Below are 27,899 nucleotides of genomic sequence, written 5' to 3'. Positions count from 1 at the left end.
CCATCCTCTTAGAAAGATAGCACAGGTGAGGTTTCCATAGACAGTAAAAGAGTGATGGTAACCAATGGGCTCTTCTCGGTACACTGGAAGTCGGGGAACATTTTGATGGCTCAGTGACACAGAAGGATAATACAGTTAAAAGGTAGTCTGGGGACATCCTATGAATTTTGATTCAAAGCTGTTGGAAAATTCTAGCCCAATAAAAGGTGGAAGTTAAATCAGACTAGAACAATTTAACTGTTGCCAAGGCCTGCTCTCTTGGGACAAACAATAGGGCTGGCCATTCAGTACTTCAGTCTCCAGCAAACCACACCTGCTATGCTGTGGAGCCCGAGGGCAAAGATAGGGGCCACTGTGAACCTGAGGCCCACCAGGCCTGATGGGCTCCCATGCTACCTCCCACAGAGGTAGTAGGGCTCTGCCCTCTCAGTCTGGCTAACTGGGGCCTAGTCTTCCTCTTCAGAGTATGACAGATGTCACTAAGGCAGCTCCGGAGTTTAGGGTGCAGTCACCCCCCACAGTCACCTAAGCAGGCGCTCTGCCTTGCCCCTCCCTGCCCCCCATCCTCACTCATTCCTGCTGGGGAGGGAGGAGGAACTGGTCAAGCTCTGTAGACTCTTAGGGTGATATGAGGGCTTGAGAGAGGCCCACAAGTTCTGGAACTGAATCCACAAGTGCAGGTCTGGTCATTTTGAGTTTCCTGGGAAGAAGACAACCCTCATGGTAAGGAAATGAGGGGAAACTGTGGTCAGAGACCCAGGGCATGGCCATGGGGACCTGGGGACTGCTGGAGTGCTGGGTTACTAAGCAGGGAGTGGGGATCACAGAGCCCAGCTTCATATTGGTAGAAGAGGCAACTGCAGCCCAGAGAGGGGAACAGGATGAGTACAAGTACAAGGAAGGCTATCAGGGAGGCTCCCCTTGAGAAGACAGCAGGCCTCTTGGGGGTGGGGAGGCTCTGGCCAGAGTCTAGAAAAAAGATGATGACTTCGGTGACACAAAGTTCAAGAGCATCTTCATTGAACAATTGAAAAAACAGTGGTTCTGGAACCCTCCCCCATGGACTTGCCCTGATGTCCTGTGTTCCTCCAGTCTCCGCTTCTCCTCAGGACAGACAGAGGAGAGGAAGCAGCTGCATCGGGGAGGGACGCCCAGGAAACATCATTCACAGGAGCCACAGGCAGCCCGAGGAGATCAGCAGGATGGAGCTAGTGAGGAGGACTGGGCTAAGGCAGGCAGGCCCGGCCCTGCTGACGAACTTCACGTCACCGATCTGCTTCCTCATCCAGTTAGTGAAGTAGGAGGTGCTGGTGTAGACAGCCGGGAAGTGGCGCCGGTTGCAGCTAAAGCTCCAGGTCACCACCCCCATCTGAATCCAAGAGTTGTCCATTTGGCAGACCAGGGAATTGCCAGAGTTACTCTGTGGAGGGGAGCAAGGGCGGCATAAGAGAGGCAGCAGGAGGGCCTCCTTGCAGGTCCTGGACAAATAAATTTGCACCTTCCCAGGCCATGTCCTTAACATGGGCTGTATTAGGCCCATGCTGTCCCTGACAATGAGGCATAGCTAGGAGCCTGCCCTGTGACATGGAAGCGCTGTTCTGGGGCCTGAGCTCAGGATCACACTGGTCTCTTTCTTCACTCCCCTGCTAACCCTCTGACCATAACTCCCTGGTCCCCTCCTCTGCCCTCTCTCTAAATTGTGGTGGGCCTCCAAGGTGTTACCCTTGACTTCCTCCTTTCCTACCATCTGGCTGGCATAATGAACTATTTGAAATGCAAATAAATCTGTTCCCTCTTTTCATGCAAAGCAGAGGCAAATGTAAGAATAATGTTTACAACAGCAAACATCAAAAGGTAACAGCTTTTATTTCTGCTGCTGATGGGTTTATGATTTTTTAAACTATCCTATACTTTTTAGTATTGTTGAAAAGTTTTATAAATCAGAAAAATAGCCCATGCTCTCCCTCCCTCCCTATATGTATACATATATATTTTAATGTAATGTAAACCAAGATTTGGAGAAGGAAATGGCAACCCACTCCAGAATTCTTGCCTGGAGAATCCCAGGGACGGGGGAGCCTGGTGGGCTACCATCTATGGGGTCGCACAGAGTCGGACACAACTGAAGCGACTTAGCAGCAGCAGCAGCAGCAAACCAAGATTTATAAGATATAATCTAATGAAGAGTGCATAAGATACATAAGGACAAATAACAAAATCATACTTAATAAGATAAAGGAAGACCTACATTAATGTACAGATATACTATTGTTCTTAGGTGAGGCAATTTAAAACAATGTAAAACTGTCAATTCTCAGCATCTGGCTTCCTGCAGCATGGAAGGCTAGATCCCCTATCCCACCTTACTTAAGATAACATGTGAGTTTTTTTAAATTATCATTTTAAATGCATGGGTGAGCTGGCAAGAAAATAGACTCCTCAGATTGCAAAACCCAAGGGAGGGCTGAAACCCAGAGAGCTGACAGCTAAGCCCAGAAGATGACTTTTTGCTCCAAGGCCATGGGCCAAACCCAGTGAAACTGAGTTTTGGTTTTCACAGCCTTATTCATGGGTGCAAAAGACAAAATGCAAAACCCAGAGCCTGCTCAAGATGGGGAGCCCAAGAGGAAACCTCCTGCAAAAAGTTATTCCTGCCGAAAAGGACCACACCTTCTGCGTGAGGATAAACTAGGAACACCTGCCCTCATGTGAACTTGTAATTCAAATTCACACTGTCTGGGTGATTAAAAAAAATTGAGCCAAGAACATCATTTAAAGCAGTTCTTGGTTGGCTTTATGCCCTGGTACCTGGCAGAAGCAAATATAGATTCTGTCTGAAGGACCTCACTTTTCAAGCCATGCTTCAGCGAACTCCCACGAAGAACACTCTAAAGAGCATGTCATCACTTTTAAAACATCACTGCGCACACAGGGAAGTTGAGGCACCAAGAGCAAATGTCAGCCAGCAGAAAAAACCAAAAGCAGCATCAGAGCCTTCACAGTTTGATATTCAGAAATCATCACATGAGAGCCTCAAAGTTTCTGGTGATGCACTATTTTGTAGGCTTGGTGGTGAAGGTATGGGTATTGACTGTGTTATTCTTTGTTCTCCAAACACATTTTATAAATATCTTTTATCTTTATTCATTAGAGAGTAAAACAGTCAAAATATTGTGACAATGTCAGTTCTTGCATTGACCTCTAACATTCAAGCAATTCCAAGTAAAATGCTACCAGGATTTTTTCAGGACCTTGACAATCTGATTCTAGAACTAATATTAAAGGATAAAGGCCATGAATTCTATGACAAGTTTGAGAAAAAAAAGAGCAAACTGGAGACGCTGTGGACTGGAGATATATCTAACCAGAGTTAGATCTATTTCAAAGCTATAATTATACAAACTATGGCACTAGCATAGAAATAGAAAAATAGACCACTGGGGCAATGGAGAGCCAGCCAGATGCCTGCAAGTGAGGAAACTTGGCACATGCTCCAGAAAGTGTCATGACTATGGAAAAGGAGGTCTCTGTTGTAGGTAGTAGGGAAATTGACAGAGAAAAATTAATTTGGACCCCACCATAACAAAATTCCAGGGAGGTAGAGTGGGCTTGGTGAAGTTTAAATCAAACTGATTTTTAAATTGAGGCTTATAATAGGACAAGGCATTTACTAACTGAAAGTAACTGAAAATTATGGGCTCCTCCCAAAATGGAGGAGAGAGAAAGATTTGACATAGGGCAATGGGGGAAATGACTCAAAAGAATAAAACTAATGTGGATTCTCTAACAAATTGAGATTCCCCAACAAACAAATACAGGAGGGGAATGTAGAACAACATCAGTTATGTAAATTAAAATACCCATATATCATGCTACACATTTTTCAAAGATACAAACATCTTTAAAGACATTACTAAACACATTTCAGTAGGGGCCTTATGTGGGGAGAGAAAATGGAAGATGAAGGGGAAAATCAAGCCAGTGATAATTAAGCTAGTAATGATAGTGTGAGGACCCTTACCTGAGAGAGATGGTTGACTGGACTCTGGGAATCCAGAGTTAAAGAAAAGTCAGAGAAAAAGAGAGAGAAAATTGGAGGGCAAAAGAAAGATCCTATGTGGACATTCTCTTACCACAGTGAAATAAAGCCATAACCCAATAAAAAAAAGTGAAACACCCCCATCAGAGGAAAAAAAATTAACTTTCAAAAATGCTAAAATAAAAACAGAATTAAATCTACAATTGGAATGCAGAAAAATAAGAATAGCATATATTGCAAAGTCCATGGGATGTGGGCCAAAACTGCACACAAAATAGTCTTAGTCTAAATACTTTTAACATCAAACAAGAGGGAATGAAAATAAATTATTATCAATTATTTATCACTGCACATTCAGCTGAAGACAATTAAAATGGAATTAATAAAGGCAAAAAGGAGATGTCATGCATTAGAAAGCAAAAAAATCATGGACTTGAGAAATAAAATCAATCACTTTTTCTTAAAAAACAACAAAATATATAAATACCTTTTAAGTCCTACCAAGGAAAACTGAAAGAGGAGGAAAATGCAAATATTTTGTGGTGTAAGTAGAAGAGATTAAAGTCAGATTCAGGGAAAATACACTTTCTAGGATCTGAAGACTGTTTATAACTTTCTCTTTATGGATTTAAATTCTAGATGAAATGAATAATTCTTAAGAAAATACAAATCATAAGCCAATAACCATGGACAAAATAACATAAAATACTGCTCAAGAACTACCCCTTCAAATGAGAACAGGTCTATGTGGTTTTACAGGCAACTTCTTTCTAGCGTTCAAGGAGCAGATAATTTATGTCATTTCAAATGTTCTAGAACATAGATTGTACTTTCAAGTGAAGCATAGTTGTGACTCTATAATTTGACAAGGAGAGTGCCTTTCTCAACACACCTTAAATGCAGCCCAGTCTCCCTGGAGGAAAACAAAACACGATGCAAAGACTGCGTGTATGGCGTCTCACGGGACTGCTGTTCCCTGGCTGCACCTTTCCTGGGCTGTGCACCACCACCATCCTGTGTCTGGTCCAGGGCCCAGTACAGGGTGGTCTGTTGGATGAAGAAAGAAATTAAACATATCCTAAAAAAGGATATTATAAATCTGAATACAACAGATGAATGAAACCAAGGCAACTATGACCAGGGAGAGCTGATCCTAGCAGGCAGGGTAAATGGACATGAGGAATCTGTTCACAGAACCAACTTAGCATGCTGAAGAGTATACAGTCATCTTGATAGCCGCAGAAAACACGTTTTATGAAGTTTAGCATTCGTTCCTGAAATAAAATGCCACAGTGAAACAGAAAGCAATCACTCTCTCCTCCACAGATGATATGCCATGTTAGCAAGATGCTTCATCATGAAGTGTGGGGAGCATGTCCAAGAAGGTCAGCAACAAGAAAAAGCAGAGCCACAATTCCAGGCTGCTTTCAGGGACAGTACCCAGAATAATGGAAAAAGTAAAAATCATGAAAACGAAAGAGGCAAAATCATCACTAATCATAGCTCATATGGGCATAGACATGGAAAGCCCAAGAGAGTCAACAAAAACTCTTGGAATATAATAAAAGGATTCAGTGAGCTGAACTCCTAGATGTTTTCAACAAAATGAGTCTGGTGGATGGAAGTAGGGCAAGTCAAAAGGAAGGAAGGTTCTTGTTCTTCTGAGGAAGCTGTAGACATTGATTAACCCTGGGTGTTAAATTTAAATACATGTGTGGAAACTATCAGGTGACCAACAGGAGAATGACCCTGAGATACAACAACTTCTAAACCACTACAGGGAAAAAGTGGAGTGGAAAAAATATCAAACCAGTATATAAAGTGAGGGGTATAAAAAGAAACATTCTTCTTGGTAAATGGGTTAAAGGAAAGCCTCCCAAATGTGTTGGAAAGTATAAGGCACTGAGCCTTATATTGTTTATAAGACATATAACTAAAACAAGATAGCACAGTGTCTCATGGAAGACAGAGGGATTGTTCTGGAATATGATTTTTGATATTACAAAAAAATAGAAAAAGAAATAGGCATAATATTGAAAAGTAGGAGACAAATTTATCACTGTTTGCAGATGATGTGTCTCTGGGCCTACAAAATTAAAGAGAATCCACTATACCTAGGAAGCTTGCTTAGTACAAAGTAAATACACACAAAAATCAATATATTGATATAATACAAACAGAAAATACACTGAAAAAAAATACTGCTCACAATAGAGATGTGATATAAAACACCTAGGAATAAACTTAAGAAGGGGGGCATGCAATAACTATATAGAGAAAGCTATATAAACTGTTGCTCTAGAGACACAAAGAAATAAACCAAAATAGGGTCTATTTTTCCCTCAATCAATCTATTAATTTCCACCAAAATCACCATGATTTTCCTTTTATATTGTACTAAGACTGTTCAAGAGAAAATGGGGAAAAAAGAACATATGGAGACTACACGACATGCTACTAAAACACCAGTGAGTCAATAATTAAATCAAAGAAGAAATTAGAAAATACCTTGAAACAAAGATTGTTCAATTTGAATGAACGTGGGAGAACAGCCAGGTAAATTCTTTAAAATAAAAATAATAAAGGAGGACTTGCCTTACCACACACAAAAAGGAATTGTAGAGCTATAATAATTTTAAAACAGTGGTGGTGGCATAGGAACAAGACTGCAAAGGACAGAAATACACAAAATAAGATGGAAATGTATAACATAATAAAGAGGGCATTTCTAATTCATCGCCCCAAAAAAGTATTCAATAAAAATTGTTGACCTAACTGGTTTCTTCTCTCACCCTTCCAGATGAATCAAAATTAAAATATTTAAAGAAAATAATTAAGAACATATATGAGTAAAGAATTTTAAAAATCTTAGGGTGGGAAAGATTTCTAAGTACAGCATGAAAACTACAATCACTAAGGGAAATAATGATAAATGTGAACATATGGAAATTTTAGTTAACTCTATGAGAACAAATCCATACCCAAAGAAGGTAAATCGTGAACATGTAGGGTGGAATTGTAAAGCATTTCACAAAGGGTTAAAACTTCCTGTTTCCAAAGTTTAAAAAAAAACCCAAACTTTTGATTTTGAAGTAATTCAAGACTTACAGGACTTCCCTGGTGGTGCAGTAGATAGGAATCCGCCTGCCAGTGCCAGGGACATGGGTTTGATCCCTGGTCTAGGAAGATTCCACATATCCAGGGCAACTAAGCCCGTGCACCACAACTGTTAAAGCCTGAGCCTAGAGCCTGTGCTCCACAAGAGGAGCCACTGCAGCGGGAAACCGGCGCACCAATGCGACAAAGAGCAGCTCCTGCTCGTCGCAACCAGAGGAGGCCCGAGCACAGCAACTAAGACCCAGGGGAACCGGCAATAAAAGTAATTAATAAAAAAAGATTGACCAAAAAGTTATGAGTATAATATTTTTACTCAGACCCGCTGATTTAATGTTTAACCATATTTGTTTTATTTTCTCTATCCATTAGTATGAGTGTATACATACACATATTTTATAAGCCACTAAAATTAAGTTGAAAAAGACATGATGTTCCTTACCAGTAATTACCACAGCATATAATAGCTACAGTTCTTACAAATCAATAAAAAGAAAAGTAGTTTAATAGAAAAACATGGGCAAAGGACAGGGAAAAGTGTAAATGGTACACTGAACACAATAAGCATCTTCATTTGAACCCTTTTGTCCCTTTAAAATGTATTTCCTTGATCCTGGGTAAAAAGTGGGCAGAATCAGAATGTTTTGCTCACTGTGACTATTGTAATCATAATCACTGTGATTACACTGTCATATAAATGTCTCAGTTTAGAAATCAGAATACACACACCCACACAGTAAGCACAAAACTAGACTTGATTTAAAGTCAAACTTCTCAGTAGATAACTAATGAGGACCCACTGTATAGCACAGAGAACTCTACTCAATACTCTGTAATGGTCCATATGGGAAAATAATCTAAAAAAGATAAATCTGGGACTGGCAGAACTCCTGGACAACCAAGGCTGCAAGAAGGATCCCCATGTAACCAAGTCTGACAGGAAAAAAAGCATCGGGTCAGGACCTGTGCCCCTGGAAGGGGTCTAAGAGGAGAAGAAAGACTGCAAAGTAAAACCTCACCTTGAGGAGTGAGCCATAGACTGGCCATCCCAGTTCTGGGGTCCTACATGGAGGAGACAAGCCCCCTTGGCTGCTGGGAGAACCACTGGGACAGATAGGCAGGAGAAACCTAGATGCCACACACGAGGAATGTGCCAGTGCTAGCTTAATGACAGGTTAGAGAGACGTCTGCCTAATGACTACTGCCTTACTGCCTTAAACTTAAACCCCACTCACGTGATGCCACAGCTTAGCACAGAATGGAGGGCAGCTGGGTCCTGAGAAAAGACTCAGTCTAGCAAGGCAGAGGCAGCAGAGGGGTGTGGGGTGGGGTCCAAATGTGGGGACAGTGGCCATGGTTGGCACTTACTCAAACAGCACCACAGAGACAGCCTGGGCCTCTGGTGGCAGTACAGCCACTTGAACCCTTGCAACCAACACCACCATCCCCACTCCCATTCCGCACCACGATACAGCACCAGAAGTGGGACAACCAAGCAGGGGGAAAGACTCAGTCTTGGGCTATGTGTGAGCAGAGCCCCAGAAGCCTACACCGGCAGCGCAACAGCCCTGTGTGAGCACACAAGCCCCATTTACTCCAGCACTCCCCTCCTTCGGGGCAAAAGCCCCAGTGTAGGGAGAAGAAAAACACAGACTTAAAAGGAACAGAATTAGCTTGAACTCGACCTCAGGGTTTCCTAGCAATGTGGGAGCAAACTCCACCCTTGAGGGGGTGGCCACACAGAGGGAGCAGAGAGGAAGTCCCAGCTCCTACCCTGCAAAGTCTGTAGCTCCTCTAACAGCAGCCACACCTTCCATCAAGGTGATAGTGGCCAGCACACCATGAGGAAAGACTTGGCTGGCATCTACATCAAATCCAGCCCTCACAGCAAAGACACTGGGCACACACAGTCTACGGAGGGACACTTCCACATAAAAACATCACCCCTTCAAGACAACAGCAGACAACTGTGTTTCACCTAAATTCATAGACAGAGAAAGTTAAGTAAAATTGAAAGAAACTTACTCCCACCTGAAAGAACAAAAGAAAACCCCTGAACAAATAATGAAACAGATAATCAGTCTACCAGACACTGAATTCAAAAAGTTGGTAATAGGGACTTCCTTGGTGGCCCAGTGGCTAAGACTCTGCATGCCCAACGCAGGGGGCCTGGGTTCAATTCCTGATCAAGGAACTAGACCCCACGTGCTGCAACTAAGAGTTCTCATGCCCCAGCTAAAGATGCCACATGTTGAGATGAAGATTGACAATTCCCTGTGCCACAACTAACACCATTTATTTGGTGCAGCCAAATAAATAAATGTTTTTTAAGTTGGTAATAAAAATGCTAAGTGAATTAAGAAAGAATTATTAGTATAAACATAGATGATTTTAACAAGAAAGCAGAACTACAAAGAAGGCCCAATCAAAAATAGATAAATCAATTTCTGAGATAAAAGGCACTCTAGAGGCAATGAATAGCCAACAAAATAAAAAAGAAGAATACATAAGAGATCTGGAAGATAGAAGAATGGAAATCACCAAATCTGAACAGCAGAGAGACAAATGAAAAACAAAAAAATAAATAAATAAAGCAAAATATGAGATCTGTGGGTGTAATATAAAGGTGCCAATGTATGCATAATAGGGATTCCGGAAGGAGAAGAGAGAGAAGGGGATTGAAAATGTATTTGAAGGAACTTCCCTGGTGGTCCAGTGATTGGGATTCCGCCTGCCAATGCAGAGGACATGAGTTCAACCCCTGGTCCAGGAAGATCCCACATGCATGGATCACCTGAGCCCATGAGCCACAACTACTGAACCCATGCCCCACAACCACTAAAGCCTGTGTGCCTACAGCCCATGCTCCGCAAAAAGAGAAGCCACCACAATAAGAAGCCCGAATACCACAATGAAGAATGGCCCCCACTTGCGGCAACTAGTGAAAGCCCATGCATTAACAAAGATCCAGCATGGTCAAATAAATAATTTTTACAAAAAGAAAATGTATTTGAAGAAATTATGGCTAAAAACTTCCTAAGCCTAAAGGAGGAAACATATCCAGGTACAGAAAGCACAGAGGGTCCCAAACAAAATGAATCAAAACATTCCCACACCAATACATATTATAGCTAAAATGGCAAAAATTAGGACTTCCCTGGTGGTCCAGTGGTTAAAAATCCACCTTGCAACACAGGGGACATGGGTTGGATCCCTAGTCTGGGAAGGTTCTACATGTAGTGGAGCAACTAAGCCTGTCCACCACAGCTACTGAAGCCTACCCACCCTAGAGCCCGAGCTCTGCAACAAGAGAAGTCATCACAGTGAGAAGCCTTTGCATCACAACTACTAGCCCCCACTTGCTGCAACTAGAGAAAGTCCTTGCAGCAACAAATAACCAACACAGCCATAAATAAATAAATATTTTTAATGGCAAAAGTTAAAGAGAGAATCCTAAAGGCAGCAAGAGAAAAACAGAGTCATGTACAAGGGAACCCCCTTAAAGCTATCAGCTGATTTCTCTGCAAAAGCTTTGCAGACCAGAAGGAAGTGGCATAATATACTCAAATTCATGAAAACGGGAAGACCTGAAACCTAGGATACTCTACCCAACAATATTATAATTTAGAACAGAAGTAGAGAGAAAAAATTTCTCAGACAAGCAACACTAAAAGAATTCAGTTACACTAAACCATTCTGAAAGAAATGTTGAGCATCTTCTCTAAATGGAAAAGAAAGAATCTATAGGGAAAGGAAAATCCCAATAGGAAAGGCAAACTATATAGTAAGCATTGATGATCACTTAAATAATTCAAAACATAGAATAAAAAACAAACAAAAACTATAAAAGCAACTATAACTGCTGAGACGGTCAATTCCTAGGCAGGTTGATTAAAAAGTCCAGGGTCCCCAAGGAGGAGAAAGGGGTCCGGGGCTCTCAAGGAGAAGGAAAGGACAAACTATTTTTCCTACATTCCTTAGTAAGGATTATATAACAATAACGTATCCTGCTTGAGGACATGTTTCTCCTTCCTGAAAACCTTCTGACTAATCCTGTTATCTTAAAATGTATATTGTGGGAGTGGGTCTAGTAAGATCTTTACAACCTTGAGACATTATTTGATTGATTGCAATAACCAATTAAAAAATCTATAATTCCCTTGCTAAGAATAGGGATGGGGGCACTTTCTATTCCCCTTCTGATGTCTATGTCAAAAGATTTCTCTGTCCCTTTTTCACTTTAATAATACTCTGCTATGCAAAAGCTCTTGAGTGATCATGCCTGGTCCCTGGTCCCGAAGCTAAATCTTCTTCAGAGATCATGAATCTTACGTTCACTGTAAGCTATCACTACAATAAACAGTAAAGGGGCAAGCATGAAGATGTAAAATATGACATCAAAAACACAAAATCCGGAGAAGGGGAGTAAATAAGTAGATCTTTTAGAATGTATTTGAACTTGAATGACTTCTTTTTAAAGCAACTAGATATAATTATGGATCAACATATATAAATTCCATGGTAACCACAACTCAAAAGCATACTTATTGTAGGTTGTGTATACACAAAAACCAAATAGAAAAGACCTCAAGCATACTATTAAAGAAAATTATCAAGCCACATTGGAAAAGCAAAAGGAAGAAGAAAGGAACAAGTAAGAACTACAAACACACTGGAAAGCAAGGAATAAAATAGCAATAAGTACATACCTGCCAATAAAAACTTTAAATGTCAGTGGACTAAATCCTCTGATCAAAAGACATAGAGAGACTTACTGGATACCAAAAAAACAAATGAGACCCTTCATTACGCTGCTTACAAGAGACTCAGTTCAGGGCAAAAGACATACGCAGACTGAAAGCAAGGGGACAGAAAATGGAATTCATGCAAATGGAAACGACAGGAAGGTGGGGGTACTGCTACTGCTAAGTCACTTCAGTCGTGTCCGACTCTGTGCGACCCCATAGACGGCAGCCCACCAGGCTCCCCCGTCCCTGGGATTCTCCAGGCAAGAACACTGGAGTGGGTTGCCATTTCCTTCTCCAATGCAGGAAAGTGAAAAGTGAAAGTGAAGTCGCTCAGTCGTGTCCGACTCTTAGCGACCCCATGGACTGCAGCCTACCAGGCTCCTCCGTCCATGGGATTTTCCAGGCAAGAGTACTGGAGTGGGGTGCCACTGCCTTCTCCGAAGATAGGGGTAGCAATACTTAAATGAGACAAAACAGACTCTAAAACAAAGGCTATAAAAAAAGACAAAGAAGCAGATTATATAATGATAAAGGGGTCAATACAAGAAGAGGATATTACACTTGTTAACACACACACTTAATACAGGAGCAATTAAATACAAAGCAAATACTAACAGACATAAAGGGAGAAACTGACAATAACGCAGTAACAGTAGGAGACTTTAATACCCTACTGATCTCAATGGACAGATCATTCAGAAAGAAAATCAATAAGGCAACAGAGTTCCTAAGTGACACCAAAGATCAGTTGTACTTGATATCTACAGGACACCACATTAAAAAAAAAAAAATAGAATACACACTCTTTTCAAGTGAGCATGGACTGTTCTCCAGGTTATCTCACACACTAGGTCACAAAACCAGCCTCAACAAATTTAATAGGATAGAAATTATATCAAGCATTTTTCCGACCACAACAATATAAAACTAGAAATCAACTACAGAAAAACTGGAAAACAAATATATGGAGACTAAACAACATGCTACTAAAAATCAATGAGTTAATGATGATATCAAAGACAAAAACATTCTGAGAGAAGTTTATAGTGATACAGGCCTTCCTCAAGGGAAAAAGAGAAAAATCTCAAATAAACAACCTAATCTACCACCTAAAAGAATTAGAAAAAGAAGAACAAACACATGAAAAGATGCTCAACATCACTCATTATCAGAGAAATGCAAATCAAAACCACTATGAGGTACCATTTCACACCAGTCAGAATGGCTGCGATCCAAAAGTCTACAAATAATAAATGCTGGAGAGGGTGTGGAGAAAAGGGAACCCTCTTACACTGTTGGTGGGAATGCAAACTAGTACAGCCACTATGGAGAACAGTGTGGAGATTCCTTAAAAAACTGGAAATAGAACTGCCTTATGATCCAGCAATCCCACTGCTGGGCATACACACTGAGGAAACCAGAAGGGAAAGAGACACGTGTACCCCAATGTTCATCGCAGCACTGTTTATAATAGCCAGGACATGGAAGCAACTTAGATGTCCATCAGCAGATGAATGGATAAGAAAGCTATGGTACATATACACAATGGAGTATTACTCAGCCATTAAAAAGAATACATTTGAATCAGTTCTAATGAGGTGGATGAAACTGGAGCCTATTATACAGAGTGAAGTAAGCCAGAAGGAAAAACATAAATACATTATACTAACGCATATATATGGAATTTAGAAAGATGGTAACAATAACCCTGTGTACGAGACAGCAAAAGAGACACTGATGTATAGAACAGTCTTATGGACTCTGTGGGAGAGGGAGAGGGTGGGAAGATTTAGGAGAATGGCATTGAAACATGTAAAATATCATGTAAGAAATGAGTTGCCAGTCCAGGTTCGATGCACGATACTGGATGCTTGGGGCTAGTGCACTGGGACGACCCAGAGGGATGGTATGGGGAGGGAGGAGGGAGGAGGGTTCAGGATGGGGAACACATGTATACCTGTGGTGGATTCATTTTGATATTTGGCAAAACTAATACAATTATGTAAAGTTTAAAAATAAAATAAAATTAGAAAAAAATTTAAAAAAAAGAAAAAGAAGAACAAAGAAAGTCCAAAGTTGGCAGAAGGAAGAAAATCATAAAGATAAGAGATGAAATAATTAAAACAGAGATTTAAAAAAATAGAAAAGAAGGATGAAACCAAGGGCTGATTCTTTTGAAAAGATTAACAAAATTGATAAACATTTAGCCAGTCTCATCAAAAATAAAAGAGGACCCAAATAAACAAAATAAGAAAGAAAGAAAAGAAATAACAATCAATATCATAGATGTACAAAAATCATAATAAAATACTATAAACACTTAAATGTCAACAAACTGGACGATACAGAAGAAATGGACAAAATTGGACAAATTTCTAGAAACATATAGCTTGCCAAGACTGAGTCAAAAAGAAACAGACAATTTGAATAGACTAATCATAATCATTATAAGTGAAACAGATTCTGTAAAACAAACAAACAAAAACATGGCCTGCAAACAAAAGTTCAGATCTGTCGTGGTTAAGACTCTGTGCTTCCATTGAGGGGGCATGGGTTCAATCCCTGGTCCTGGAACTAAGATCCCACATAAGGCAAAAAAAAAAGAATCAGTTTATTTTTAGGGACTTCCCTGGAGGTTGAGGTCTGAACAGCTTCACTGAGGAATTCTATCAAACACAGAAAAAAAAAAAAAAGTTATCCCTATACTTCTCCAACTATTCCAAAAAACTAAAGAGGAGGGGATACTCCCAAATTCATTCTATGAGGCCACCATTACCCTAATATCAAAACTAGACAAAGATCAGAAAAGAAAATTACAGGCCAACATCTTTTATGAATATAGATGCACAAATCCTCAACAAAATATTAGCAAACTGAATCCAACAATACATTAAAAAGATCATACACCATGATCAAACTGGGTTTACTCCAGGGTCACAAGGATGGTTTAACATACACAAATCAATGTTATACACCACACTAACAAAATGAAAGAAAACCCACATGATCATCTCAGTAGATGCCAAGAAATGCATCGATAAAATTCAATATCCATTCATAATAAAAACCCTCATCAAAGTGGGTATAGAAGAAACATATCTCAACACGATAAAGGTCATTTATGACAAAATCAGGGCCAACATAATATTCAATGGTGAAAAGCTGAAAGCCTTCCTCCTGAATTCAGGAAGAAGACAAGGATGCCCATTCTTGTCACTGTTATATATATATATATATTTTTGGTCACTGTTATTTAATATAGTACTGGAAGCCCTATCCATAGCAATCAGACAAGAAAAAGAAATAAAATACATGCAAATTGAAAGGGGGGAGAGAAAATTGTCACATTTGCAGATGACATGATACTCTATATTGAGAACCCTAAAGTTTCCATCCAAAACTATTAGAATAAATGAATTCAGTAAGTTTTCAGGATCCAAGATTAATATACAGAAAGTTATTGCATTTTTGTACCCTAGTGAAATATCTGAAAGAGAAAGTAAAAAAACCATCCTGTTCAAAATCTTGTAAAAAAAAAAAAAAAAAACCCTAGGAATAATCTTAACCAAGGAGGTGAAAGACCTATACACTGAGAACCATAAAACACTGATGAAGTAAGCTGAAGATGACTGAAAGAAATGCAAAGATAATCTGTGCTCTTGGATTTCAAAATTAATATTATTAAAACGGCCATACTACTCAATCTACAGATTTAATTTGTTGTTGTTCAGTTGCTCAGTTGTATCTGATTCTTTGAGACCCCATGGACTGCAGCATGCCAGGCTTGCCTGTCCTTCACTATCTCCCAGAGTTTACTCAAACTCATGTCCATTGAGTTGGTGATGCCACCCAACCATCTCATCCTCTGTCATCCCCTTTTCCTGCCTTCTATCTTTCCCAGCATCAGGGTCTTTTCCAATTAATTGACTCTTCACATCAGGTGGCCAAAGTATTGGAATTTCAGTTTCAGCATCAGTCCTTCCAATGAATATTCAGGGTTGATATTTTTTAGGATTGACTGGTTTGATCTCCTTGCAGTCCACGGGACTCTCAAGAGTCTTCTCCAACACCACAGTTTGAAAGCATCAATTCCTTGGTGCTCAGCCTTCTTTATGATCCAACTCTCACATCCGTACATGACTACTGGAAAAACCATAGCTTTTACTAGGAGGACATTTGTCAGCAAAGTAATGTCTCTGATTTTTAATATGCTGTCTAGTTTTCTCATAGCATCTCTTCCAAGGAGCAAGACTCTTTTAATTTCACGGCTGCATTCACCATCTGCAGTGATTTTGGAGCCCAAGAAAATAAAGTCTGCCACTGTTTCCACTGTTTCCCCATCTATTAGCCATGAAGTGATGTGACCGGATGCCATGATCTTAGTTTTTTGAATGTTGAGTTTTAAGCCAGCTTTTTCACTCTCCAGGCTTCCCTGATAACTCAGTTGGATAAATTTATATTAAAAAAAAAAAAAAAAAGAATCCAACCTCAACGCAGGAGACCCTGGTTGGATTTCTGGGTCAGGAAGATCCACTAGAGAAGGGATAGGCCACCCACTACAGTATTCTTAGGCATCCCTTGTGGCTCAGCTGGTAAAGAATCTGACTGCAATGCAGGAGACCTATGTTCAGTCACTGGGTTGGGAAGATCCCCTGGAGAAAGGAAAGGCTACCTACTCCAGTATTCTGGCCTAGAAAATTCCATGGACTGTATAGTTCACAGGGTCGCAAAGAGTCAGACTTAAGTGAGTGACTTTCACTTTCATTCTCCTCCTTCACCTTCATCAAGAGGCTCTTTAGTTCCTCTTCTGCTTTCTGCCATAAGGGTGGTGTCATCTGCATACCTGAGGTTATTGATATTTCTCCTGGCAATGTTGATTCCAGCTTATGCTTCATCCAGCCCGGCATTTCACATGATGTACTCCGCATATGTTAAATAAACAGGGTGACAATATACAGCTTTGACACACTCCTTTCCCAATTTTGAACCAGTCTATTGTTCCATGTTCAATTCTAACTATTGCTTCTTGACCTGCATACAGGTTTCTCAGGAAGCAGGTAAGTTTGTCTGGTATTCCTATCTCTTTAAGAATTCCCTAATTTGTTGTGATCCACACAAAGGCTTTAGTGTAGTCAATGAAGCAGAAGTAGATGTTTTTCTGGAATTCTCTTGCTTTTTCTATGATCCAACAGATGTTGACAATTTGATCTCTGTTTCCTCTACCTTTTCTAAATCCAGCTTGTACATCTGGAAGTTCTCAGTTCACATACTGTTAAAGCCTAGCTTGGAGGATTTTGAGCATGACCTTGTTAGCATGTGAAATGAGTGCAATTGTGTGGTAGTTTGAACATTCTTTGGCATTGGAATGAAAACTGACCTTTTCCAGTCTTGTGGGCACTGCTCAGTTTTCCAAATTTGCTGGCATATTGAGTGCAGCACTTTAACAGCATGGAAGTAACCCAAGTGCCCATCAACAGACAATTGGCTTAAGGAGATATGATACCCACACACACACAATGGAATATAACTCAGTCAATAAAAAAAGAATGAAATAATGCCACTTGCAATGTGGATGAACCCAGAGAACATTACACTTAGTGAAATAAGTCAGATAAAGACAAATACTACATGATATCACTTACATGTGGAATCTAAAAAAGAATACAAATGAATGTATACACAAAACAGAAACACAGTCACGGATACAGAAAACAATCTTGCGATTACCAAAGGGAGAAGGGACGCGGGGAGGAACAAATTAGGGGTATGGGATTAACAGATACAAACTACTATTCAGTATATATAAAATAGATAAGAAATAAGCATATACTGTACAGGACAGAAATTATTATCATGTAATAACCTATAATGGAATATAATCTGCAAAAACACTGAATCGCTATGCTATATACCTGAAACTAACACAATAAATCAACTATACTTCAATTTTAAAAAACCAAAAGAAACACTTGTATTAAAGATGAAAAAAAGTTAAGATGTCCAACTCAAGAAATTATCCTTTGTGTATACAGAAATTTGATTTATGAGATTATTGGTGACAGCCAGTAGAGGAAATGGTTTTTTTCACTGAATGACACTGGGAAAACTGGTAGTCCATACACAGAAATAAATAAAAACAGACCTCTAACTTTCACTATTCACGAAATGAATACACATGATTCAAGACCTAAATGTAGAAACCAAAATTTCCAAACTTTTAGAAAAAAGAAAACATAGGAAAATGTCTTTATAACCTCAGGAAAATGAAGGATTTCTTAAATAAGCATATGCCAAAAGGGGAAAAAATGGATATATGTTTGACTGAAATAAAAACTAAATTGCTAACACAACACTGTAAATCAACTATACTTCAAAACAACATTTTAAAAAAATCCAAACTGCTGTTCAGCAAAGACAGTATATATAAAATGAAATATAAAATGATTTCAAAAAGAAAACATTTGCAGTATATATAATGAACATAAAATCAGTATCCAAAATATAAAAATATAATAAAAAGAAAACAGCAAACAATAGAAAATGTATAAAATATCTGAACAAGTGACTCACAGAAAAAGAATCATGAATGGTGAATAAACATAGGAAAGGATGCACAAGTACACTAGTAACCAGAACATGTACATGCAACCACATAGGATACTATTTCTCTAGTTCTCATTCTCAGAATGGAAAACATGTTAGTCTGACCAATACCAAAATTTGGCAAGGATATAGAGCGGTGAAATTTTCAAACACTGCTGTAAGAATATAGATTAATACAATCACTTTGGAAAACAATTTGGCAATGACTATTAAAGATGAAAGTATGCACGGCCTATCACCCATCAGCTCCCTGTAAGTACTGCCATGATTAACTATAATTGGGAAGAGGAGTGAAAAGTATTTTCATCCCTGTTTTTACAGAGTGGGAAAACTGAAGCCCAGGGAAAGGCGATTTTTAATCCCCCAGTGCCATGTGGGAAAGAATGCATGACCCCTAACAGTCACCTTCTTGCCCAGGTCTAGACACTGCGCACCTGACAGGTGTCCATGCCCAAATGAGAGGTGGCACAAATCATGTCATTCCCAAGTAACTTCTTCTGGTTTGTCAAGAAGAGGAACTTGTACTGTTGATTGCAGATATCATTATTTATGATCTTGACAGCCACCTCCTGAAGGCTGTAGGGGGACTGTGGGTTCGCTGGAGAGAGAGAGATCCTGCCTCACTGTCTCTTCAGCTCATCTCCATCTTGGAGCTATCCAGATTCATAATGTGGGAGGCAGGGCCATTTCCTAGGATAGTGATTCACAAAGGCCCCACTCCGCAGTCTGACTTTTGAAAATGCCCAAGCACATTAAAAAGTCCAAGCAAAAGTCTCCTGAGGGGCTCAGAACAACATCCAGGCACAGAATGAAGCCAAGGATTCAGGTTTCATGAGCATGAATGGCTAAGCACTGCTGCATTGCTACCGGCCAAGATGGCAAGATCCTAAAGCCTAGACGGAGCCACCCCCTGGAAGGCAGGACCCCACAAAGGCTCCTCAACTCTAGGACCTCAGAGGGACACCAACAGGGGACAGGAAGTCTCGGTGCTCAAGGCAACAACTGTGTAAACGGCTCCCAATGTCTAGGTAGCCCCTGTGACCATGGCCCTGTGCCACCTGCAGACAGGAAATCCCAGTAACAAAGTTAATTTCCTTCCAGGCTGCAAGGTGAGAGTTTGACATTGGATTTAACTTAACTTTGGGAACCGAGATCCATGGACATCATGGGTGTCTTTTACACCAGGGTGCTGCATATATTCTCACATCAACAGAGTTCAGGACAATGTGCAGCACACTTAGGTGCTCAGGAAATGTTTGCTGATGGAGTGAATAAAGGAAGGGGATGGAGAAGCCCTTGGTGGAGCTATGTTCTGAAGAGGCAGGTGTCTTGGAACCTCAGCCTGCTTTCACTTACCGTGAATATCCACTTTTCCCCACCCGATCATCCAGCACAGGGATCCAAAAGATGGCTTGAGTTTGGGGTTAGGTAGACAGACAGGCTGGATGAGTGGGGACCAGGAGACAGAGTCCCTGAGCTTCAGGAGGGCAAGATCCTGGGATAGGTTAGTGAAATCCTCATGAATCGTGATGCGAGCAACTTGACGTTCGGTACCATTTTCCAAGAGGCTCTGAACTCCCATCTTCACGGAGTATGACAAGGGGTCCTTGGATCTGCAGGGTCACGGGTAGGAGGCAGGTCACCAGCAGTGAGGTCAAACATGGAACAGGTAGAGAGACACAAGCTGAGCACAGGGCTACCCAGCCAGGCCCCTACTCCTGGATCACCAGATTCAGTGGGGGCTCCCAGGCCAAAAAGCAGAGCCCCGGGGACCGCTGGCCACCCTGACTGACCTCTGTAAGCAGTGCGCAGCTGTAAGGACCCACTGGCGGTGGATGAGGGAGCCACTGCAGATGCTCATGCCCAGGAATAGGATGCTCACCTGCCATGGCCACTTGCCTACCTCCACTAGCTTTCCGTTCACATTCTTGCAGGAGATGTTAGTCTGACCACAAGCCCGGAACCAGGACCCTTAGGAAAAAGGTAGAGAGGGGGCCGTGCCAGCCTCATGCAGACTCTCAGGCAGCAAGGGGCAGCCCTCAGGCTTCTGGCCGTCACAAGCAGCCACTGCCGCATGCACATGTGGGGAGGGACTTTTCTCACCACCCCCAAAGTGGCAACCAAAGGTCCAGAGGCAGCAGGAGCCCCATGCTAAAAAGAGAGCCTCCAAACAACCGGGACCAGACAACCTCTCCAGGGCTTGTTCGGATCCAACAGCCCAGGAGTCATCCCTTCTCCCTTGTTAACACAAGCAAAAGGTTAGGGGAGTGAAGGGGAAAAGAGAATCATCAGAGGGATGAGAGTCAGTCAAGCACTAAGTGATGGGGCACAATGAGCAGGGCTGCTAGTCAGTTGTAGCCAGAAAGCAACGGACAGTCACGTCACATTGTACAACTCCAGGGCCTGGTCCATGGACCACCAGCCCTGGAGGTGTGCTCTCTGTGACTATAACAGGAAATGAGTAAAGATGCTGTCAGTTCCCTCCTTGCCCCTCACTGGCCCCAACAGCATGAGTGGGAGGAGACAGGGCTGTATTGAACTGGCTATGAGACTGAGATTTTGAACTGGACCTTCCTGGACTAGTATTTAATAACAGCATCATTGAGGACAGGAAAAGGAGAAATTCTACAGCAAAGGTTGGAGACTGAGATTAAAGACAAAAAGATGTTTTATCAACGTATAACCTGCTGTCAAGTTTGGACTGGTCTAGAACCGTCACAGGGAGGTCAGAGACATCCTCATTACATGCAAACTTGGACATGTGTTTACACTGTCTCAAGGAGACGTGGTTCCAGCAAGTGTTTCCTTAAGCAGTTCAGCGTGCAGTGCCACCCAGAGCTTCAGGGACTCAGCAGCAGCAAGCAAAGCTTGTCCTTGCCTGGGAATGGGGGAAAGGGGCAGGAGGGGAATTATGGTGGTGGTGGAGAGGGTACAACAACAGACAGACCAGGCTAATCATCTCTTGCGACCCATACACTAGCAGAAACATCTACTGGGCCATGCCTCAGAGCAATCCCTAAGAGTCCCAAACCACTGATGTTTGGTCTTGTTCCACCATGTCCAAGGGCTGTTGGTACTGCTAGCAGATGTGGGTGGCTGGTTTCTTTGCCACACCTGAGGCTGGTCACCTTTACCCTCAACCAGTGGCTCCCTACAGGGATCCACAGGCACCCACACAGGCCCCAGCATCTCCATGGAGTTTTGTCTACCTTGCCCTCTCATTGCTCCATTCTTGCCCATGTCTCTGGCCAGTGGCTTGCTGTCCTATTTTCTGTCTGCCCCAGATGGGGTGGCTATATTTTCCAGCCTTTCTCATATACTGTGGTTGGTTTATGGCTACCTTGTTTCAGATTACAGCCTATCCCAATGGAGACTTTGGGAGGAAAGAGATGGCTTCCAACGTCTTGCCCTTTCCTTTCTCACAAGGCTAAGGCCCTGAAGAGCCAGGGTCCCACAGAATGAACTTCACCACTTGAAAATCTAAATCTCAAATCTAGTTCAATGCAGCCCATTCTCCTCCCACTTCCGCTGTTGGGGCCAGTGAGTGGCAAGGAAGGAACTGACAGCTAGGAGGAAGGGTTGGGCTTTGCTTCTGTGCTCCACAAGTGTAGTGGGTTCTTCAGTTTCAGAGAATAGCACTCCTCAGAACTCATGTCCAGGACAACACTGACTCTGATCTCTTCCCCCAAAAGCTTATGAAAGATTTGCAGGATTCAGCTTGGAGATGCCAGCACCAGATGCCAGCACCAAGTACAGCAGCTGAACCTTTAGGGAACCAGGATGGATTAATTTGGGGCCGTGAGATGTTGCAGATCGATCTTCTCATAGGCACAGTGATACTATTCCACACACAGGGGACACTTAGTGGCTCCAAGAGACCACTGCAGATCACCTCCACCCCTCCTTGGAGTTCCAGAGTCCAAGCACTCCCACTCACAAGCTGTATTCTGATGTCACCACCTGCCCTCACACGTGGTGATGGAGACACCTGTCTTGGCTCATGACCTCCATCCCTACAAGGTCACAGGTCCTCACCCACACATCATCACAGGCACAGCCATCAGCAACGAGGAGCAGTGCCTATCCTCACCAGCCACAGACGCCTGAGGACAGCAGAGAGCAGGACGGCACTCATTCATTCAGTCCCTCACTTAAGGAACTGGTCTGGGAAGGCAAGTCACACTAAGGGAAAAGGACAAAGTCCCTAAGTTGGGGGACACATCCCGACCAACAGATGCCATGCCAGCATATTTTCTGCCAAGGGGCAGAATGGGCAGGTAAATCTGAACCAGGGCTGCCACCACAATATTACATGTGGTCAGTTAGGGTGAGATCCCAGACTTTGTCACATGGGGTCCAAACTTTTTACCCCCAAAGAGTCTATTGAAAATTGGTGTTGAATCCTGGCTCCATAAGCATTTAGTTCTCTGGACCGCAGGTTCCCACGGTGAAATGGCCCACCTCATGGGGTGCTGAGACGTAAGCATGTGAATGACGCCTTTCATGGCTGAGCAGCCACCTACACACCACACTGCTGAGAATGATGCCATGGGAATGATACCTTCTGGGGCTGAGCAGCCACCTACACACCACACTGTCCTCAGCACAAGTCCTGCTGCTCTGAGACTGTGCCTCCCTAATGAGCTCACTCATTCCACAGATTATTCGTTTTCTTCCACTTTTAATAAGGCTCTTTCCTCATGTCCATGGTCACCTGCACACAGGAACTGCCTTGCCACTGTCTGGGTCCCCACGCTTGGCACACCATGCAGTCTGGTGAGGAGGTACCCATCAAGAACAAATGAAGGCCCTTCAGGCATCAGGATGGCTGACATCGGCACCCAGGCAGAGTCCTCCTGCCTCTTTCTCATGCTCCCAAAGCCCTACCTTCAGCATAGAGGTGACTGTCAGCCCTGGCAGAAGGAAATGGAGATGCGAGGCCCTGAAGAGCTCCCTGCCCACAGGCCATAGCAAGCAAGTGAACAGCTCTCACTGGTTCTCATAATGGGACTTGGGGGCAGGGCATCTCCACTGTGTGAGAATTCTAGAACTCATGGTTTGTTTATATAGCAGGAAGTGGGGCAGAATCAGGAAGCTAAGGAGACAGTGTGGTCTGGGTCATGACCTGCCAGGGTTGTGAGGTGATGCTGTTGCCAAACACCCCTCTGGTATGGTGCACCTGTTGCCAAGCCCAAGGCCTGCGACAGCACCTGGTGTCTGGCCCATGACCTCCTGGGCTTGGCCTTGGCCTTGACAGTGCCCCTGTGTGCCTAACACCCAGTCTGTGGTAGCACAAGGTATCTGGCTTGTGACAGCGCCTACTCCCTGGCCTGTGAGGTATCCCCAGTACCCAGTTCAAGAGCCTCAAAGCCCTTCTCATGGCTTCTCTGGAGGATGGAAACTGAGGCTCTAACAAGGGGATGGCTAGTTCCTGCTGAGACTCACTGAACTGGAACTTGAGTTTTCCTTTTCCCCCACACTTTTTCTCTTCACTTTTAAGAGAACAGCTCATGGGTGGAGGGAGGTGAGCAGTCTGGGGCCTGGAAGGTGAATTCCTGAGAGGAAGCAGTTTGCAAGCCTGGGTCTTCATGAATCAGCAGAGTGACATCTTGCCCTCCTCATCACTCCAGTGAAGTCCCACCCCAAGAATCCCATCTCCTCATACTATACAGGAGGATGACTCACTCCTGCTCCACCCTGCCGTTAGTGTTGTCAAGAACATGGAGTAATGAGATCGCTATCATTACACTGCCACAGGAGATGGACTGGGACCAGCACTGTGAAAAACTTTGGGATCATTTCGTAAAGCAGAAAATGTGCCTAACTCACAACCTGCTGGTCCGTTACTTACAGTGTGCCCTGGAAATATCATGCATGTAAGCGGCAGGAAAGCCACATGAGACTGTTGACAGTGGCACTGTTAAGCATAGTCCCAACTAGAAACCCACCAGCTGTCATCAAAGGCAGGATGAATGCACAGGATACTCAAAAGCAATGAGAACACAGCAACATGGTAAACCTCATAAAAACATATTGTTGAAAGAAGTCAAACACATATCACATGAAGTTCAAAAACAGGCAGCACAAACTATTTTTAGGGACTGCTAAGTCACTTCAATTGTGTCAGACTCTTTGGGACCCACCAGGCTCCTCTGTCTATGGGATTCTCTGGGCAAAAACACTAGACTGTGTTGCCATGCCCTCCTCCAGGAGATCTTCCCGACCCAGGGATCGAATCCGCATATGTTTCCTGTATTGGCAGGCAGGTTCTTTACCACGGAGCCATCAGGGAATATATGGTACAAAAATCAAAAGGATGATTAGTGAAGTGAAAGTCACTCAGTCGTGTCCGACTCTTGTGACCCCATGGACTGTAGCCCGCAAGGTTCCTCTGTCTATGGGATTCTCCAGGCAAGAATACTGAAGTGGGTTGCCATTTCCTTCTTCAGGGAATCTTCCACTGAAGTGGGTTGCCATTTCCTTCTTCAGGGAATCTTCCAGATCCAGGAATCGAACCCATGTCTTCTGCATTGTAGGCAGATTCTTTACCGACTGAGCTAGGAGGGAAGCCCTAGAGAAGAAGACAATGATTAGTCCTATACTTAGACTGCCTCTGAGAAAAAAGAGTAAGGAAAAGAGAGAAGAAAGAAAACCCAGAGAAGCAAAACCACCTCTACTCTTCTGGCTCTGTGGAAAGTAATGCTCCGTGGGGAATAATCAACCAAGAATAAAAGATAACTGAATAAAGACCAAGCATATTCATGACCACCAATGTGAATACAAAGAAAAACCTCTACTTACACAACAAGTCAGAAATTCTTATACTGGGTAGAAAAAAAATCCACTCATGTGCTACTTGAGACTCACCTAAAACAAAGTAATATGAAGCAGTTGAAAATAAAAGATGGGCCGAAATACATTAAATATATGTAAGCAAAAATAGAAATGACAAGATTAATTTCTAAAGATGTAATCCAGGATAAAAGCTTTAAACAGAAAAAATAAAGTTATGGTGAAAAAAGATAAAAATTATAATGACTATGTGATAGCAAGGGATTCCCTAGTGGCTCAATAGTAAAGAATTCACCTGCAATGCAGGAGACGTGAGTTTGGTCCCTGGGTCAGGAAGATCCCCTGGAGAAGGAAATGACAACCCACTCCAGTATTCCTGCTAAGATAATTCCACAGACAGAGGAGCCTGGCAGGCTACAGTCCATGGGCCTGCAAGAGTCAGACGTGACTTAGAGACTAAACCGCCACCATCACCATGTAATATCATGACATCAAACACAAGTGATACATGAGAAACAGAAAAACCTCACTTGCAATGGGAGAGTCTTCTCCAGCTCTGCCTATCTTTGAGGGAGGGAACATCTATAAAAGTCAACCATAAACTAGACTACTAAGAAAATCACAGTTAACCTCCCTAAAAGCAGAACTATTCTGGGCCACAGCTTTAACCATAATGCAATGAACAAGGATTTAATAACAATTAAGTGAGATTAAACAAATGATTTAAAAATCTTAAAAATAAAGTTGGTTAACTTATTTCAAGGAAATAAAAACATTATATCAACTACTTAGAAAATACTAGTAATTAGAGCAATGCATTGAAAAAACTTACTTGAACTTGGGTATGTTCAAGGCAAATCCATAACTTTAAATGTATTTACTACTGAGTAACAAACAATGAAGGAAGTGGAGAACACCACTAGACCATTCAGGTATGACATAAATCAAATCCCTTGTGACTATATAGTGGAAGTGAGAAATAGCTTTAAGGGACTAGACCTGATAGATAGAGTGCCTGATGAACTATGGATGGAGGTACGTGACATTGTACAGGAGACAGGAATCAAGACCATCCCCAAGAAAAGGAAATGCAAAAAAGCAAAACGGCTGTCTGAGGAGGCCTTACAAATAGCTGTGAAATGTAGGGAAGCGAAAAGCAGAGGAGAAAAAGAAAGATATACCCATTTGAATGCAGAGTTCCAAAGAACAGCAAGGAGAGATAAGAAAGCCTTGCTCAGCGATCAATGCAAAGAAATACAGGAAAATAATAGAATGGGAAAGACTAGAGATCTCTTCAAGAAAATTAGAGATACCAAGGGAACATTTCGTGCAAATATGGGCTCTATAAAGGACGGAAATGGTATGGACCTACGGGAAGCAGAAGATATTAAGAAGAGGTGGCAAGAATACACAGAAGAACTGTACAAAAAAGATCTTCATGATCCAGATAATCACGATGGTGTGATCACTCACCTAGAGCCAGACATCCTGGAATGCGAAGTCAAGTGGGCCTTACGAAGAATCACTATGAACAAAGCTAGTGGAGGTGATGGAATTCCAGTTGAGCTATTTCAAATCCTGAAAGATGATGCTGTGAAAGTGCTGCACTCAATATGCCAGCAAATTTGGAAAACTCAGCAGTGGCCACAGGACTGGAAAAGGGCAGTTTTCATTCCAGTCCCTAAGAAAGGCAATGCCAAAAAATGCTCAAACTACCACACAATTGCACTCATCTCACACGCTAGTAAAGTAATGCTCAAAATTCTCCAAGCCAGGCTTCAGCAATACGTGAACCGTGAACTTCCTGATGTTCAAGCTGGTTTTAGAAAAGGCAGAGGAACCAGAGATCAAATTGCCAACATCCACTGGATCATTGAAAAAGCAAGAGAGTTCCAGAAAAACATCTATTTCTGCTTTATTGACTATGCCAAAGCCTTTGACTGTGTGGGTCACAATAAACTGTGGAAAATTCTGAAAGAATACCAGACCACCTGACCTGCCTCTTGAGAAACCTGTATGCAGGTCAGGAAGCAACAGTTAGAACTGGACATGGAACAACAGACTGGTTCCAAATAGGAAAAGTAGTACATCAAGGCTGTATATTGTCACCTTGCTTATTTAACTTATATGCTGAGGACATCATGAGAAACGCTGGGCTGGAGGAAGCACAAGCTGGAATAAAGATTGCCAGAAGAAATATCGATAACCTCAGATGTGCAGATGACACCACCCTTATGGCAGAAAGTGAAGAACTAAAGAGCCTCTTGATGAAAGTGAAAGAGGAGAGTGAAAATGTTGACTTCAAACTCAACATTCAGGAAACTAAGATCATGGTATCTGGTCCCATCACATCATGGCAAATAGATGGGGAAACAGTGGAAACAGTGAGAGAATTTATTTTCTTGGGCTCCAGAATCACTGGAGATGGTGACTGCAGCCATGAAATTAAAAGATGCTTGCTCCTGGGAAGAAAATTTATGACCAACCTAGACAGCATATTAAAAAGCAGAGACATTAGTTTGTCAGCAAAGGTCCATCTAGTCAAAGCTATGGTTTTTCCAGTAGTCGTGTATGGATGTGAGAGTTGGACCGTAAAAAAAGCT

At 42.2% G+C, this 27,899-nt stretch overlaps 1 protein-coding gene across 1 annotated transcript; it reads right to left on the bottom strand.

Moving 5' to 3' along the window:
- Window positions 1-26,056, bottom strand: PRSS46 (Putative serine protease 46). Its single transcript, XM_019984138.2, has 5 exons — window positions 23,392-26,056; window positions 20,298-20,475; window positions 19,861-20,117; window positions 18,939-19,102; window positions 1-1,420 (listed from the first exon to the last, which is right to left on the bottom strand). Exons 1-5 carry the CDS (start codon window positions 23,471-23,473, stop codon window positions 1,166-1,168), a joined length of 936 nt encoding a protein of 311 aa, XP_019839697.1. The 5' UTR covers window positions 23,474-26,056; the 3' UTR covers window positions 1-1,165.
- Between the last annotated feature and the right edge of the window lie 1,843 nt (window positions 26,057-27,899).

This window comes from Bos indicus, chromosome 22, assembly GCF_029378745.1.
Source record: "Bos indicus isolate NIAB-ARS_2022 breed Sahiwal x Tharparkar chromosome 22, NIAB-ARS_B.indTharparkar_mat_pri_1.0, whole genome shotgun sequence".
NCBI classification, from domain to species: domain Eukaryota; kingdom Metazoa; phylum Chordata; class Mammalia; order Artiodactyla; family Bovidae; genus Bos; species Bos indicus.
This window is presented reverse-complemented; position numbering and strand designations above follow the sequence as displayed.

What these genes read in the sequence shown, in the direction of transcription:
- PRSS46 (XM_019984138.2), bottom strand. Translation starts at nt 23,473, where the DNA reads ATGGCCTGTGGGCAGGGAGCTCTTCAGGGCCTCGCATCTCCATTTCCT. An exon ending in CAGTCACCTCTATGCTGAAG is followed by an intron (nt 20,476 to 23,391) that starts GTAGGGCTTTGG and finishes CTTTTTCCTAAG; the next exon opens with GGTCCTGGTTCCGGGCTTGT. An exon ending in TGGGCATGGACACCTGTCAG is followed by an intron (nt 1,421 to 18,938) that starts GTGCGCAGTGTC and finishes TCCCCTCCACAG; the next exon opens with AGTAACTCTGGCAATTCCCT.